The sequence below is a fragment of the Chelonus insularis genome, unplaced genomic scaffold, assembly GCF_013357705.1.
Source record: "Chelonus insularis isolate UGA/USDA-ARS -01 unplaced genomic scaffold, ASM1335770v1 contig_94_pilon, whole genome shotgun sequence".
NCBI classification, from domain to species: domain Eukaryota; kingdom Metazoa; phylum Arthropoda; class Insecta; order Hymenoptera; family Braconidae; genus Chelonus; species Chelonus insularis.
The window spans coordinates 3,883,035-3,894,573 of record NW_023276783.1 but is presented as its reverse complement, the minus strand read 5'-3'; the positions used below and the strand labels follow the sequence as shown (position 1 = coordinate 3,894,573).

Genomic DNA, 11,539 nt, shown 5'->3' with positions numbered 1-11,539 from the left:
GATTTTATTATGCTAATATCTAATTTATTCGAGAACTGAACATTTCTAATTTAACAAATATTACTTTATCTTTTTATGAACTTCATTGTTAATTATGTTAGTATTTTATCTTGCCTTCTGAAATATGGATATCATACCACCAGAATTATTAATCATTATTTTCGAAAAAATAGATAATCCATACGAGCTTCTAGAGCTTCGTTTAGTTTGTCAAAAATGGTCAACAACAATTGATAAGATGAAGCTGATGTTATTTTTTTGGAAATCCCTTTGTAATAGAGATGAAATAAAGCCCTGGATTTATGAAATAATTGAGAAGAAATTTCCAAGGTCCATAAAAAAAACAAGAATAAATTGGAGTCCAATGATTTGGAAAAAAATATATTTGTCGTTCCGGAGATGGCATTATCATCTCAAACTCCCTCATTTTTTTACTGTTTTCGACTTCACGCAAATATTTACAACTGGTGAAGAGTTAACATGTATGGATGTGTGGGGTAAATCAATTATTTTACATATAAAATAAACGTTTTGATAGCCATTACGTTTTAAAATATTTAATTAACTACTGCAATTACATCAAAGAAGCTAGTAATTTCATTTATTTCGTAGCAAATTACTTTGCTGTCGGCAGCAATATTGGAAAAGTTTATTTTTTTACTACAAAAAGTTGCATGAAAGGATTATTCACCATACATAGTACAACTATTAAAATTACTAACATAAAATTTTGGTATACAAGTAAGTGAATATTTTATTTATTATATAAAATAATATTAATTAAAATTGATGTGTTTCAATATTTACTTATTTAGATTCGAAAGATTTGATTGCTGTTATTTCACTGAATAATCAAAAATTGGAGTTTTGGGACGTGATTAATCAACATAAAATTCACAACCCTCATGAAGATCAACCATCCGTTTCTATGATAAGGTAAATTAATATTAATTAACCACGCTTGAAATTTTTTTATTAAATTAGTAGCAAGAGCAAATGAATTATGCAAGAGATTAATTATTCTATTTGTTAATTATGATAGTAAAGCACATAGATTTTTTATCGCAAGTAACTATGAAATAATCGAATATAAATGGATTCAAAGTGAATTACGTAAAGGAGAAAAATTAGAATTTCAACCGTCAACAAATACTGAAACCGGTCCAAACTTAAATATTTTTGATATATTTGTTGATCAAAAAAAGGTAACATTTTAATTATTTGTTATGATCAATTTTTAAAAGTCTTTATGTTAATTTAATAGATGACTGCTATAAGAACCAATTTTATCCACATTATGGTTGAATCATTTGAAATTCCCACATTACGAACTTTACGATTTGTTAATCTTATTGACGAAATTTCCACACACAGTATAGAACCTGAAAGAAATTACAATGTCAAATGCCATATTCCAATAAATGACGTTATATTTATGGTAACAGGTAAATCAATTTTATTTATTCCATATCTTTGTTTTTGCGAATAATTTTTCATATATTTTTGCAGATTTATATTTTTATGTGGCACTTAAATTAACGGAACATGAAGAACATATTTGGAAAACATACTCACTTTCAGAAAATTTAAGAAATAATGTCTCGTCAATTTTATTCTATTCAAATATTTTTTTTTATGGTTTAAGATCAGGTGATTTTTATCATTCGATTCATCTTTATTTATCAGTATTTTATAACAAATTTTAATACTTCTATTAATCTTTAATAGGGTCCATACTTATCTACTTTGGCAAAAGCATTTTCGATTATTTGAATATAAATTTACCAACGATAATTTCCAAAACTTTGAATATCGATACCGAACCAATTACTCATTTAAATATTGTAGAGTCCAAAGATTCAGTGAGTCTTTTGGCAATGACGAAATATAAATTACATATCATAAAATTTTATGATATTTTAAGTGATGCGTAAATGTCTAATAACTAAAGGGAATGAACACAAAAAAAAATTAAAGCTGGCTTAAGCCAGTTGATCATGACAATTACAAAAATTAATTATTTATAATTATTAATATTATTATTATTTTTTATTATTTTTTTAATTCATAGAACAATTTCAATTCACCTAGTGACATTGGTAATATTTACTTTATATGTTAGATAAATTAACGAGTATGCTTAGTTAAAAGGATACCCTGCTTGAACATTCTTGTTGAAAAAAGATAAATCTTATAGAGCTTTTCAAAATTTCAATGGAAGACAAAATATTTAAATAGAAATTTTCAACTGTCATCAACAGTCCAAGGAAAGGATCAATTTAAATCGGAATTCAAAATGCATTTGGTGACGTGCAATAAGTAGTTCAACATATATTACGATTTATCACTGATAGAAATACAATTATATTTTTTTTACACTTTTTGAAAAATCGTGTATTGAAACCTTACATAAAAATCAATAAAAAAATTTAATTCTCGGTTTTATCGTTTATTTATTGTTTAATACATAAAACCGGTACATTGATGTAAATTTTACCAATGAATAAAAACTTCTAATTTGAGATATAATAAGAAAACGAATCTTTTAACAACAGTGACATTCTGTCAAAAAATACTTGATTTATCAAACAATATTTGCTTGATAAATTTAGTTGAGTCGTAAAACAATTGTAGAAATAACATATTTGCACAACTCAGAATACATTTCTTATAAAACTTCTGATAAAAAAAAAAATTATTTCTTACATTCACAACCAAAACTAAAAAAACTATCCATTTGATAATTTTACATTTTTAATAAACATAAGTACAATAGAATCTCTCAAAAGTCCGATTTCGATAAATTTTTATACATTAAGTCATTTGAATTTTTATTTAAAAGTGTTTAAATATATTGTTACCTCAAATTATTTTTTGTATTTTAATATAAATTTTTTTATGCTTGAAGAAATCGAGCCTAAGGGAGATTCTACTATAAATCTTTTGTTTTCAAATTACTAATTATTATATTTATGCAAAAGAATGATATTCTTTTTCTTACATTTATTATAAAAAATAAATCAATTTTAATAACATTCTTTCTGTTTATGTTTTTTTAATGTAAATTTTATACTTCTTAAACAATGTATCAAAAATAAAAATGTTGTACCAGAGCAAATAGATGGATATAGAAGTTTAATGCTGTGTTCTACCCATTTAAAATAAACTTCTATTTACATCTCTCTTCTCTAATTGTACTAAATGGTACAAAAATTATTATAATTAAAAAAATAAAGCACTTGTATTAAGAAACTGTCAATATAAAATAATTGCTATTTTTTATATTAATGATTGAAATTAATTTGAATTTTAAAACATTTTTGAGAAAAATTATTTATTTAATGGCTTCATAGCCCTAATAAACATTTTTATATCCTTAATGTTTAAATAACTAAACACTGTATCTACGCAATTATCAGGTAATCGTTTAGTAATATTTGCAGTAAAGTATTTACTAGCAGAGTTCATCATTCTATATCTGAATTTAGCATCTCGAAAACGACTTCGAACAATGTCTATATACAATGGAAACTTTTCATCATAGACTTCAGATTCTAATATTTGTCTAATTATTTTATTTCTAACAAATTTGCATAGAAAATGAATATTTTTGGTCAGCAAATCATAAAAAGTCATTTTATTAACACCAATTCTATTCATTTTCATCTGTTCTATTTCTTGCTCGCATTTCACTTCAAGTTCTAGGATGTTAAATTCTGCATTCTCATGATCAGAATCATTATCAGAAAATTCATCATCGCTCGTAATATAATTATTAGGATCATAAGCAATTTTCATGTTTTGACGGTTTACCTTTAATTTAGCGATATTCAGCTTAACAATGTGTATTTTGAGAACTTTTATTATTTCCTTACATATATTCAGGTAAGGATAAATCTCATTAGCCAAATTGTTTCGGCAAGAATGACGAAATTGATTTTGCAAATCTATCATTTTTTTTATAGCCACTTCGAGAGGAGTTTGATTCTTTTTATCAAGAATATTGACATTGGCTCCATATTTTAATAGACTTTTAACCACAGCCACATTTGGCAGGTTAACAGCAGTATGAAGTGGAGAATTTCTTTGCTTGTTTATAGAATTAAAGTTAATTTGTGTACAAGCAAAATTTTTTATAAGTTCTTCGTTACCCCCGCTAACGATGATATGAATTACTGAATTTCCCCATTTGTCCATACAATGAACATTAACTTTATGTTTTAAGAGTATTTTTACGATTTTAGTATCATCTGTACAGTTTTTCGCAGCAATATAAAGAGGAGTTAATTTTTGTATATCAGTACGATTAATATTTGCATGATGATCTAAAAGACACTTCACTGCTATGTCATTACCTGAACAACAAGCGACAAATAATGGAGTCCAACCTCTTGCATCCACAGCTTCAATATTTGCATTGTGTTGTAGCAATAACTGTATTATACTGGCAGTCATATGACTCTTGTATTTACAAACAAAGTGAAGAGGTGATTGACCTTTGTTGTCTATACTATAAATATTTATTTTATTGGACGGAAATTCAAAGTCCTCCAGATCTGCAGTACCATTAATGGTGGAACTATCAACAGTACAATTGACATTAGCATTGTAGTCTAACAGTGTTTTCACAATCTGTAATTGTTGTTTTAATTTAACTTGGCAAGCAACATGAAGTGGTGTAAGCATGTCTTTGTTTACAGCATTAACTGGTGAATTCAACGTTAATAAAGTTTTTATGAACTCTGCATCAAAATTATTTTCAATGGCCTTATGGAGTAAAGTATCACCATCTCGACTGACATATTGGATATCAGCGTTATATTCCAAAAATAATTGAGCTATTTGATAATATTTATTTTTTATTGCTTCAAATAGAAGTGAATTTCCTGGAGTACGAATGTGGATGTGAGCTCTTTTTTTCAACAGCAATTTAGCTATGTTATATCGAGAACTTTGTTCATCACTACTGGAATGAACACAAAAGTGTAAAAGCGATTTGCCGTCAAAATCAATGTCATCTAAATTAACACCACGGTCTAAAAACATACGAACAATATCTTCACAATTATGTTGTACAGCAATCCTGGTGATGTAAAAAAAATTTGGATCATCTATTATTTTAACGTTATATTTCAATAATAATCTTGTCATCTTTGTATCAGAATTTAAAACAGCGATGTGTAAACATGTTATATCACGTAAATCATTTGTATCATGAATTAATGACAGTGGATGATTACGATTGTAATGCAACAAATTATTTAATATCTTGATGTTGGTGAGTGTTGTTACATTTACATAAGCATTGTGCTTCAACAAATTTTCAACAATGTCATGATGTTCATGTAAACAAGCTACTTTTAGGAGGTTCAATCCAGTAATTGGATTCATCATGTTGACATCAACTCCCATCCTTAAAAGTTGTAAAACAATTGGTAGATAGCCTTTCTCTACAGCAGCATAAACAAATTCTTCATCTCGATTACTGTCTGGATTTACGATAAAGTTCCTTTCCAACAACAACTCAACACATTCTTTGTATGGTTGACCAGATTTTATTATAACCTCTCTAGGAAAATATCGATCAGATGGTTTAAAAAATCGACAGTGAGGTAAAATGTACTCAATTATTTTTGGCTGTCCTCGTAAAATAGCGACATAAAGAGGAATTTTTAAATCAATTGATGAATTACTGTGCATGCCGTTGTCCAGTAAAATCTTTATCATTGGGGTATTTTGTTGCTCAATCGCCATGAGTAGCAATGAATTTAAATCTTCTCTAAAAAGTGCTCCTCTCTGTATCAATAATGATGCTGCTTGTACATTGTTATACTGAATTGCAACTTTGAGTGCTCCAAAATGATGATGATTCATAGCATGGACATCAGCTCCTTTATCAAGTAGCATAGTTATAACATCTAAGGGTTCGAATTGTATAATTGCCCAATGAAGATGAGTATTGCGTTGTAATTTATCATTATCAACATCAACATCATGTAGAATCAAATTTTGAGTTGTTACTTCATCTTTGTTGTAAATTGTTCTACAAAGACGAAGATAATCGCCGTTTTGTCGTGGATTTAACATTTTGTATGTGAATGTACTATTTCTATATTATTTATGTAAATGTACTATTTCAATGAACTATTTCTTTTCAAATAATTTCGTAATTATTTTTTATTAAATAATAATTCACAATTTACCTTAGTTTAAATCAATAAAATTGCTATCATAATGTAAATTGGTGTCATCGCAATTTTGCCGGTAAAAATTTTTACTAAGGTTATGTACAAAATTCGATCTTATTTTCATTGAGCTGCTACGATCCACTTCTTATTGGCTTGATTCTTTGACGTCATTTGCGTGCTGTACACAAAAAATTTTTTGAATTACACTTTTTTATTATCAAAAAATGTAATTTTTTGTAAAGAATATCTTTTTTTAATAATAAAAAAAAACTTACCTACAGTCGGTTACCATCTTTCGTTTAGAACTGCAGCTGTCAAGTTACCTAACCTCTTAACTGTCATATGTAAATAAAAATTTATAATTCTTTTTTTTTACTCAGTAACAAAAAAAAAACATTAATATTTTAAGTAAACATGGAAACTGTAAGGCCATGTGGATGTAAAGGTATTAGAACATGTTTGATTTGTGAAAAACAATTCAATATCTCTAAACCTAATCTCACAACAGAATTGCAGGTATCATTAAAATAAATCCAAATTAATGCAATTAAATAGATCATTATCAATTGTACTTTCAATAATTAATTATTATGATTATTTTAGAAATTATCTAGTTATGTTTATTGTCCGGAATGTGATTTAGCATGGCCTGGATGGAATTTAGAATCATATAAACAACATCCTAATCATGAAGGAGATCCAATCTCATATCCCGGGGTATACATTCAGGTAATTAATTCATTTTTAATTACTACAGTTTCAGCATAATATATTAGTTAATAATAATAGTAAATTTTTATATTCATACAGTTAAATTTTTTAACTGAAAATGAAGCAAAGAATTTAATGGATAATTTAGATGAATTATCTTGGGATTCTTCTCAAAGTGGAAGAAGAAAACAAAATTATGGTCCAAAATGTAATTTTAAGAGAAGAAAACTGCAATTAGGAAATTTCAATGGGTTTCCAAAAAAAACGAAATTCGTTCAAGATAAATTCAAGCATGTTCCTCTTCTTGAGAATTTTCAAACTATAGAGCAATGTAGTTTGGAGTATACACCTGAACGTGGAGCTTCAATTGATCCACATATTGATGATTGTTGGATTTGGGGTGAAAGAATTGTTACCGTAAACGTTATTGGAGACTCAGTGTTAACAATGATTCCATATCGAGACAATGAAAAACGTTACAACCTAAAAAATGTTTCAACATATTGTCCAATAGTTTTTAGACATAATTCAAATGATAAAAACATTCCAACACCATCAGAACAAATTGTTGTTCGGTTACCAATGCCTGCAAGGTCTTTAATGGTACTTTTTGGAGCATCTAGGTACAATTGGGAGCATGCTGTGCTTCGAGAAGATGTTAAAGAGCGAAGAGTGTGTATCGCTTATCGAGAATTTACTCCTCCATATCTTCAAGAAGGACAATATTCTAATGAATCAATAGAAATTTACCAAAAGGCTCAAAATTTTTGGTAATAGAAAAAAATGTATAATTCCTTCGTTTTTAGGAAGACGTATAAGATTATTTAAATATAGATATTTTTTATTGTTATTGTACATATAAAATATATACAAGGAAATATAATATGTTTACTCTGTATTATCATCCCACAATTACTCAGCTGTTCTGTGATCATATGATATTTCCTGTCATAAGATAAAATTAATTTTTTAATCAATAAAAATACTAACAATAACTTAATTTACACTCGACATCTTAGTTGGTTCGGACTGCATATAAACCACAGGAAATGTTACAGAAGGATCTGTTTTTTCTAATGGTTTGTAACCATTTACAAGGCTTTCTCTAAATTCCCAACGACGCTTTTCTCTTTCTGTTTTTTGTCTACGAATTGCTTTGCCCAACGTTACAGCAAACATAATACCAGTGAACTGAAAAATAGAAATGAATGACCATTTTTAATTGAGTACTTTAAAAGGATTCAATTTATAATTTTTAAGAATAAATTTAAATACATTAATAGCAACTATACTAAAAAATGTTCTTTTAAATATTAAAATTAGTTAATTGATTTATAGATCGCTTCAATTATTTTCCAGTCTTATTTTTAAAAATTTCTAACTCTTTAAATATAATGTTTATAAAACATGATTATTTTTTTATTTTCTAAAATAAATTCGCATCATTTTTTTTTTTACATAATATTTCTATAAAGTATTTTAAAATTTGCAATTGATTCTAACATAAAAAATACTGAAACCTCTTTAAACTTGAATAAACAAGAGGAGTAAGTCTTGCATAAGTAAGAGGTTTTAAATCTATACAAACAGCACTATCCTCTATTTCATTAATTCAATTTATATTGTATTATGTGGTTGCTAATGATTATAATTGTTGTAATAGATAAAGTAACAAATGAAGAGAGAGAGAAAAACAAGATAGAAATAGATGTTAAATAATATTGTATAGACTTACTTGTATAAGCGCAATAGCAATTGCTCCAGTTCCAAGGCTAATGACACTTTGATTTATTATCATCGAAAACCTTTCCCAACATCCTCGGTTATATACAAATAAGTAGTCACTCATGCCGCTAGGATTGAAAGTTGATGCATAACATGAGTCTGGATAAAGATTATCCATTTGTGTAAATCCGATCTGTATCCATTCACTCTTGTCAAAACATCCACAACATTGAAGCTATAAAATAATCAATGAAATTATGAACATTGAATGATTGTTAAGCGAATAATGATTATAGAAGATTATTTTAAAATACAAACTCGGGATTGCATAAGATCAACTGCTCTAGCAGCTTCTGGAGAAGTTTTATACATTAACATAGTAGTTTGAATTTTGTCAATAACAAGTTCTCGGATGTAATCTCGATAAGCATAGGCTGAAATCGCTGCAGCAGTTTCGAGAAGTAATACAATTGATAACATAACTGCAAACTAAATAATTGGTATTAATTTAATTCATTTTTGGGTTGAATAATATAATAAGCATTGAAAATATCATGAAATAAATTTTCATTATTTTTCTAGCATTCAATCTATAAATCATTTGGCATCACACAAATGAAATAATATTTATTTTGCAATTAATCAAGCTTTTCATGATAAGAGTCTTTTTCGAATGTTATTATACCTTTTAAAACAACAAACTCCATTATTCCAATTCATTTTAATTATCGAAATAATTATTTATTCACAAGAGTTTGCAACTTTCCTCAAATATTTAATTTTTAATTTATTTTACACCATAATTAAAATAATTTTTTAGAACAGTATTCTCTATTTTCTGCAATTTAATTTTCAAAAAATGTTATAGTCTCATCATACCCCCTCTCCCTTTTCTTTTCATTCATTTAAATCTGATACCATAATTTATAAAACTCGACCAGATTTCGCTGGATTTAATTTGATCCAATGAAACATTCCATGATAAATAAAATCCAATGCTGTTCTATTCAAATCTATCATTCATTTTTTAATATTTGATAAACTTACGGTTAAAACCATGCAAGTGCTTTCCTTAATTGCACCACAACATCCGAAGAAAGCAATTATAAATGTTAAAACACCAACAACAACTAAAAGAATTGCTGGTGATGCATAAGATGAGTCCAAGAAATCTCTAAAGTCATCATAAACAGTGTATATTGTCATACCAACAGATATGATCATCACTCCGGTAAGCTAAAAGCAAATAATCATAATCTAATTGTAAGAATTAAAATTAATGAACCTAGAAAAGATATATATTTATATCAATTGAATGTCATATAATTGTCGCAGTGGTGGAATTAGTGAATCAAATGTTTGTATTAAAACCAAGTTTGAAAGATATGATATCATGAGCGATATAAATGATAAAGTCTTGAAGACAAATTCTCTTGAAATGATAAAAAAAAGAACTAATAATCTTTTAATATTTATTCTCATCAAATGTATTCTTTCAAACATTATATGAGTAGTCAATTTGTATTTTATGCATATAACTCGTCATATTGACCGTATGACCAGCTGCGTGTGTACGTTATTGACCGATTTGACAATGGTTTGTATTATCGAGGCCGACTATCCATTGCTGTTTGCTATAAGAATGAAGAATAGATAATATCCAAGATAAACATGCATTCAATAGCCTTCAACATGACCTGTTACAGGGATTTTTCAGAGCAAAAACTATTTTAACTTGAACTATATGATTTATAACTCTTCAATATTAAAGTTGATTAGCTGTTGATTTTATAAAAGCCAAACTGAATTTTTAATGTAACATCAAGAAGGGGAAAAATGATAAGAGGGTAAAAATTCATGTAAAAAGGTGAAGAAAAAAGAACCGGAAGTCGAATAATTGTTTCCCTTTGCACGCAGGATATTAGAATAATATGTAACTGCACCTGAGGCTTGTAAATATTTTATCAGTACAACTGAAACTTCTATAACTCCTCCTTTATTTATTGATTGCGTTTTTAAAGCTGTTCGATAGTAACATAAAACTATGAAGCCATTATCGATATTTTTATGTTAGTAATGAAAGCGAAAGTCTTTTAGTAAGTAGATAACGATGGATGAATGTAGTACAAGAAGTGAAAAAAAAATATCTGAGATGATAATTCTGACGACAAAAAGTTGTTAGACTTGATAATAATAATGATGACGTTGTACTAAAAATAAAAAAAATTTTGTACGTACCACGAAGAGTGAATTGACTGCACATAATAAATATTTGATACATCGTAAACCAATATCCAACTGTGTTGTCGCCATGATTATATATTTTGAATAATCTTTAGGATCATAAAATTAAGTTTTAATACTTATATGAACAATTTTCTATTTGTTCAAAATCTCTTATATTTAACACACTTCTCACTATGCTTATACGTTCAAACTGACAATGGTAAATCGTTCGACAAGCCAACGGCGATCAGGTGCGCCGCTAGCTATCTGCTGATAATAAGACTTGAAAACATACACGAACAAACGCCCCGAGCGATATGACGTTTCATTACGACATCAAGGCAACCGCATAAAAAAGAAATTTAATGAAACCGTATTCTTGTAATCATTTTATTCAGACAATTTCCTTCATACAATATAACACACCAGTTTTTTTTTGTTTTATTCAAAACAAATTTACAATTGTTATAATTTTCAGGAACACATTTTTGTTAGCAATAACTTGTTTTTTAGAATGATTCAAGAATAAAAGCCATTAATAAATATTAGTCATGCAATAAAGAAAATACACAAACTATTTCAACAGATGATATTTCATTGAAATTGAGTCAAATATTATTGCATGTTTTTACATTATTATTGATGTTTTTAATTAAATTTTTATGCTTTACTGAGCAATATGAGTTTTG

The 11,539-nt window shown here is 27.4% G+C and overlaps 4 protein-coding genes across 5 annotated transcripts; 2 read left to right on the top strand and 2 right to left on the bottom strand.

Moving 5' to 3' along the window:
• Nucleotides 1-6: 6 nt before the first annotated feature.
• On the top strand, nt 7-2,433 carry LOC118072929 (uncharacterized). Of its 2 annotated transcripts, XM_035093111.1 has the most exons (8): nt 7-96; nt 174-497; nt 613-741; nt 816-936; nt 1,043-1,205; nt 1,265-1,445; nt 1,510-1,650; nt 1,729-2,433. In XM_035093111.1, exons 2-8 carry the CDS (start codon nt 239-241, stop codon nt 1,932-1,934), a joined length of 1,200 nt encoding a protein of 399 aa, XP_034949002.1. In that variant the 5' UTR covers nt 7-96; nt 174-238; the 3' UTR covers nt 1,935-2,433. The 2 variants fall into 2 exon arrangements, with proteins under 2 accessions (XP_034949002.1, XP_034949001.1); XM_035093110.1 differs by lacking the exon at nt 7-96 and having other exon boundaries at nt 126-497.
• A 495-nt stretch (nt 2,434-2,928) lies between these two features.
• LOC118072926 (ankyrin-1-like) lies at nt 2,929-6,497 on the bottom strand. The gene is made up of 3 exons (XM_035093101.1): nt 6,464-6,497; nt 6,204-6,366; nt 2,929-6,109 (listed from the first exon to the last, which is right to left on the bottom strand). Exon 3 carries the CDS (start codon nt 6,085-6,087, stop codon nt 3,331-3,333), a length of 2,757 nt encoding a protein of 918 aa, XP_034948992.1. The 5' UTR covers nt 6,088-6,109; nt 6,204-6,366; nt 6,464-6,497; the 3' UTR covers nt 2,929-3,330.
• LOC118072930 (alpha-ketoglutarate-dependent dioxygenase alkB homolog 4) lies at nt 6,226-7,726 on the top strand. The gene is made up of 3 exons (XM_035093112.1): nt 6,226-6,704; nt 6,792-6,917; nt 6,999-7,726. The coding sequence occupies exons 1-3, from the start codon at nt 6,603-6,605 to the stop codon at nt 7,671-7,673; spliced, it is 903 nt and encodes a 300-aa protein (XP_034949003.1). The 5' UTR covers nt 6,226-6,602; the 3' UTR covers nt 7,674-7,726.
• LOC118072933 (CD63 antigen) lies at nt 7,720-11,150 on the bottom strand. The gene is made up of 5 exons (XM_035093113.1): nt 10,863-11,150; nt 9,672-9,860; nt 8,943-9,113; nt 8,635-8,859; nt 7,720-8,090 (listed from the first exon to the last, which is right to left on the bottom strand). Exons 1-5 carry the CDS (start codon nt 10,935-10,937, stop codon nt 7,896-7,898), a joined length of 855 nt encoding a protein of 284 aa, XP_034949004.1. The 5' UTR covers nt 10,938-11,150; the 3' UTR covers nt 7,720-7,895.
• Between the last annotated feature and the right edge of the window lie 389 nt (nt 11,151-11,539).

What these genes read in the sequence shown, in the direction of transcription:
- LOC118072930 (XM_035093112.1), top strand. Translation starts at nt 6,603, where the DNA reads ATGGAAACTGTAAGGCCATGTGGATGTAAAGGTATTAGAACATGTTTG. An exon ending in ATCTCACAACAGAATTGCAG is followed by an intron (nt 6,705 to 6,791) that starts GTATCATTAAAA and finishes TGATTATTTTAG; the next exon opens with AAATTATCTAGTTATGTTTA. An exon ending in ATCCCGGGGTATACATTCAG is followed by an intron (nt 6,918 to 6,998) that starts GTAATTAATTCA and finishes ATATTCATACAG; the next exon opens with TTAAATTTTTTAACTGAAAA.
- LOC118072926 (XM_035093101.1), bottom strand. Translation starts at nt 6,087, where the DNA reads ATGTTAAATCCACGACAAAACGGCGATTATCTTCGTCTTTGTAGAACA.
- LOC118072929 (XM_035093111.1), top strand. Translation starts at nt 239, where the DNA reads ATGAAGCTGATGTTATTTTTTTGGAAATCCCTTTGTAATAGAGATGAA. An exon ending in TATTTGTTGATCAAAAAAAG is followed by an intron (nt 1,206 to 1,264) that starts GTAACATTTTAA and finishes TTAATTTAATAG; the next exon opens with ATGACTGCTATAAGAACCAA. An exon ending in TTTTTATGGTTTAAGATCAG is followed by an intron (nt 1,651 to 1,728) that starts GTGATTTTTATC and finishes AATCTTTAATAG; the next exon opens with GGTCCATACTTATCTACTTT.
- LOC118072933 (XM_035093113.1), bottom strand. Translation starts at nt 10,937, where the DNA reads ATGGCGACAACACAGTTGGATATTGGTTTACGATGTATCAAATATTTA. An exon ending in GCACTTGCATGGTTTTAACC is followed by an intron (nt 9,114 to 9,671) that starts GTAAGTTTATCA and finishes CCAATTATTTAG; the next exon opens with TTTGCAGTTATGTTATCAAT. An exon ending in TTGCTATTGCGCTTATACAA is followed by an intron (nt 8,091 to 8,634) that starts GTAAGTCTATAC and finishes TCTATTTTTCAG; the next exon opens with TTCACTGGTATTATGTTTGC.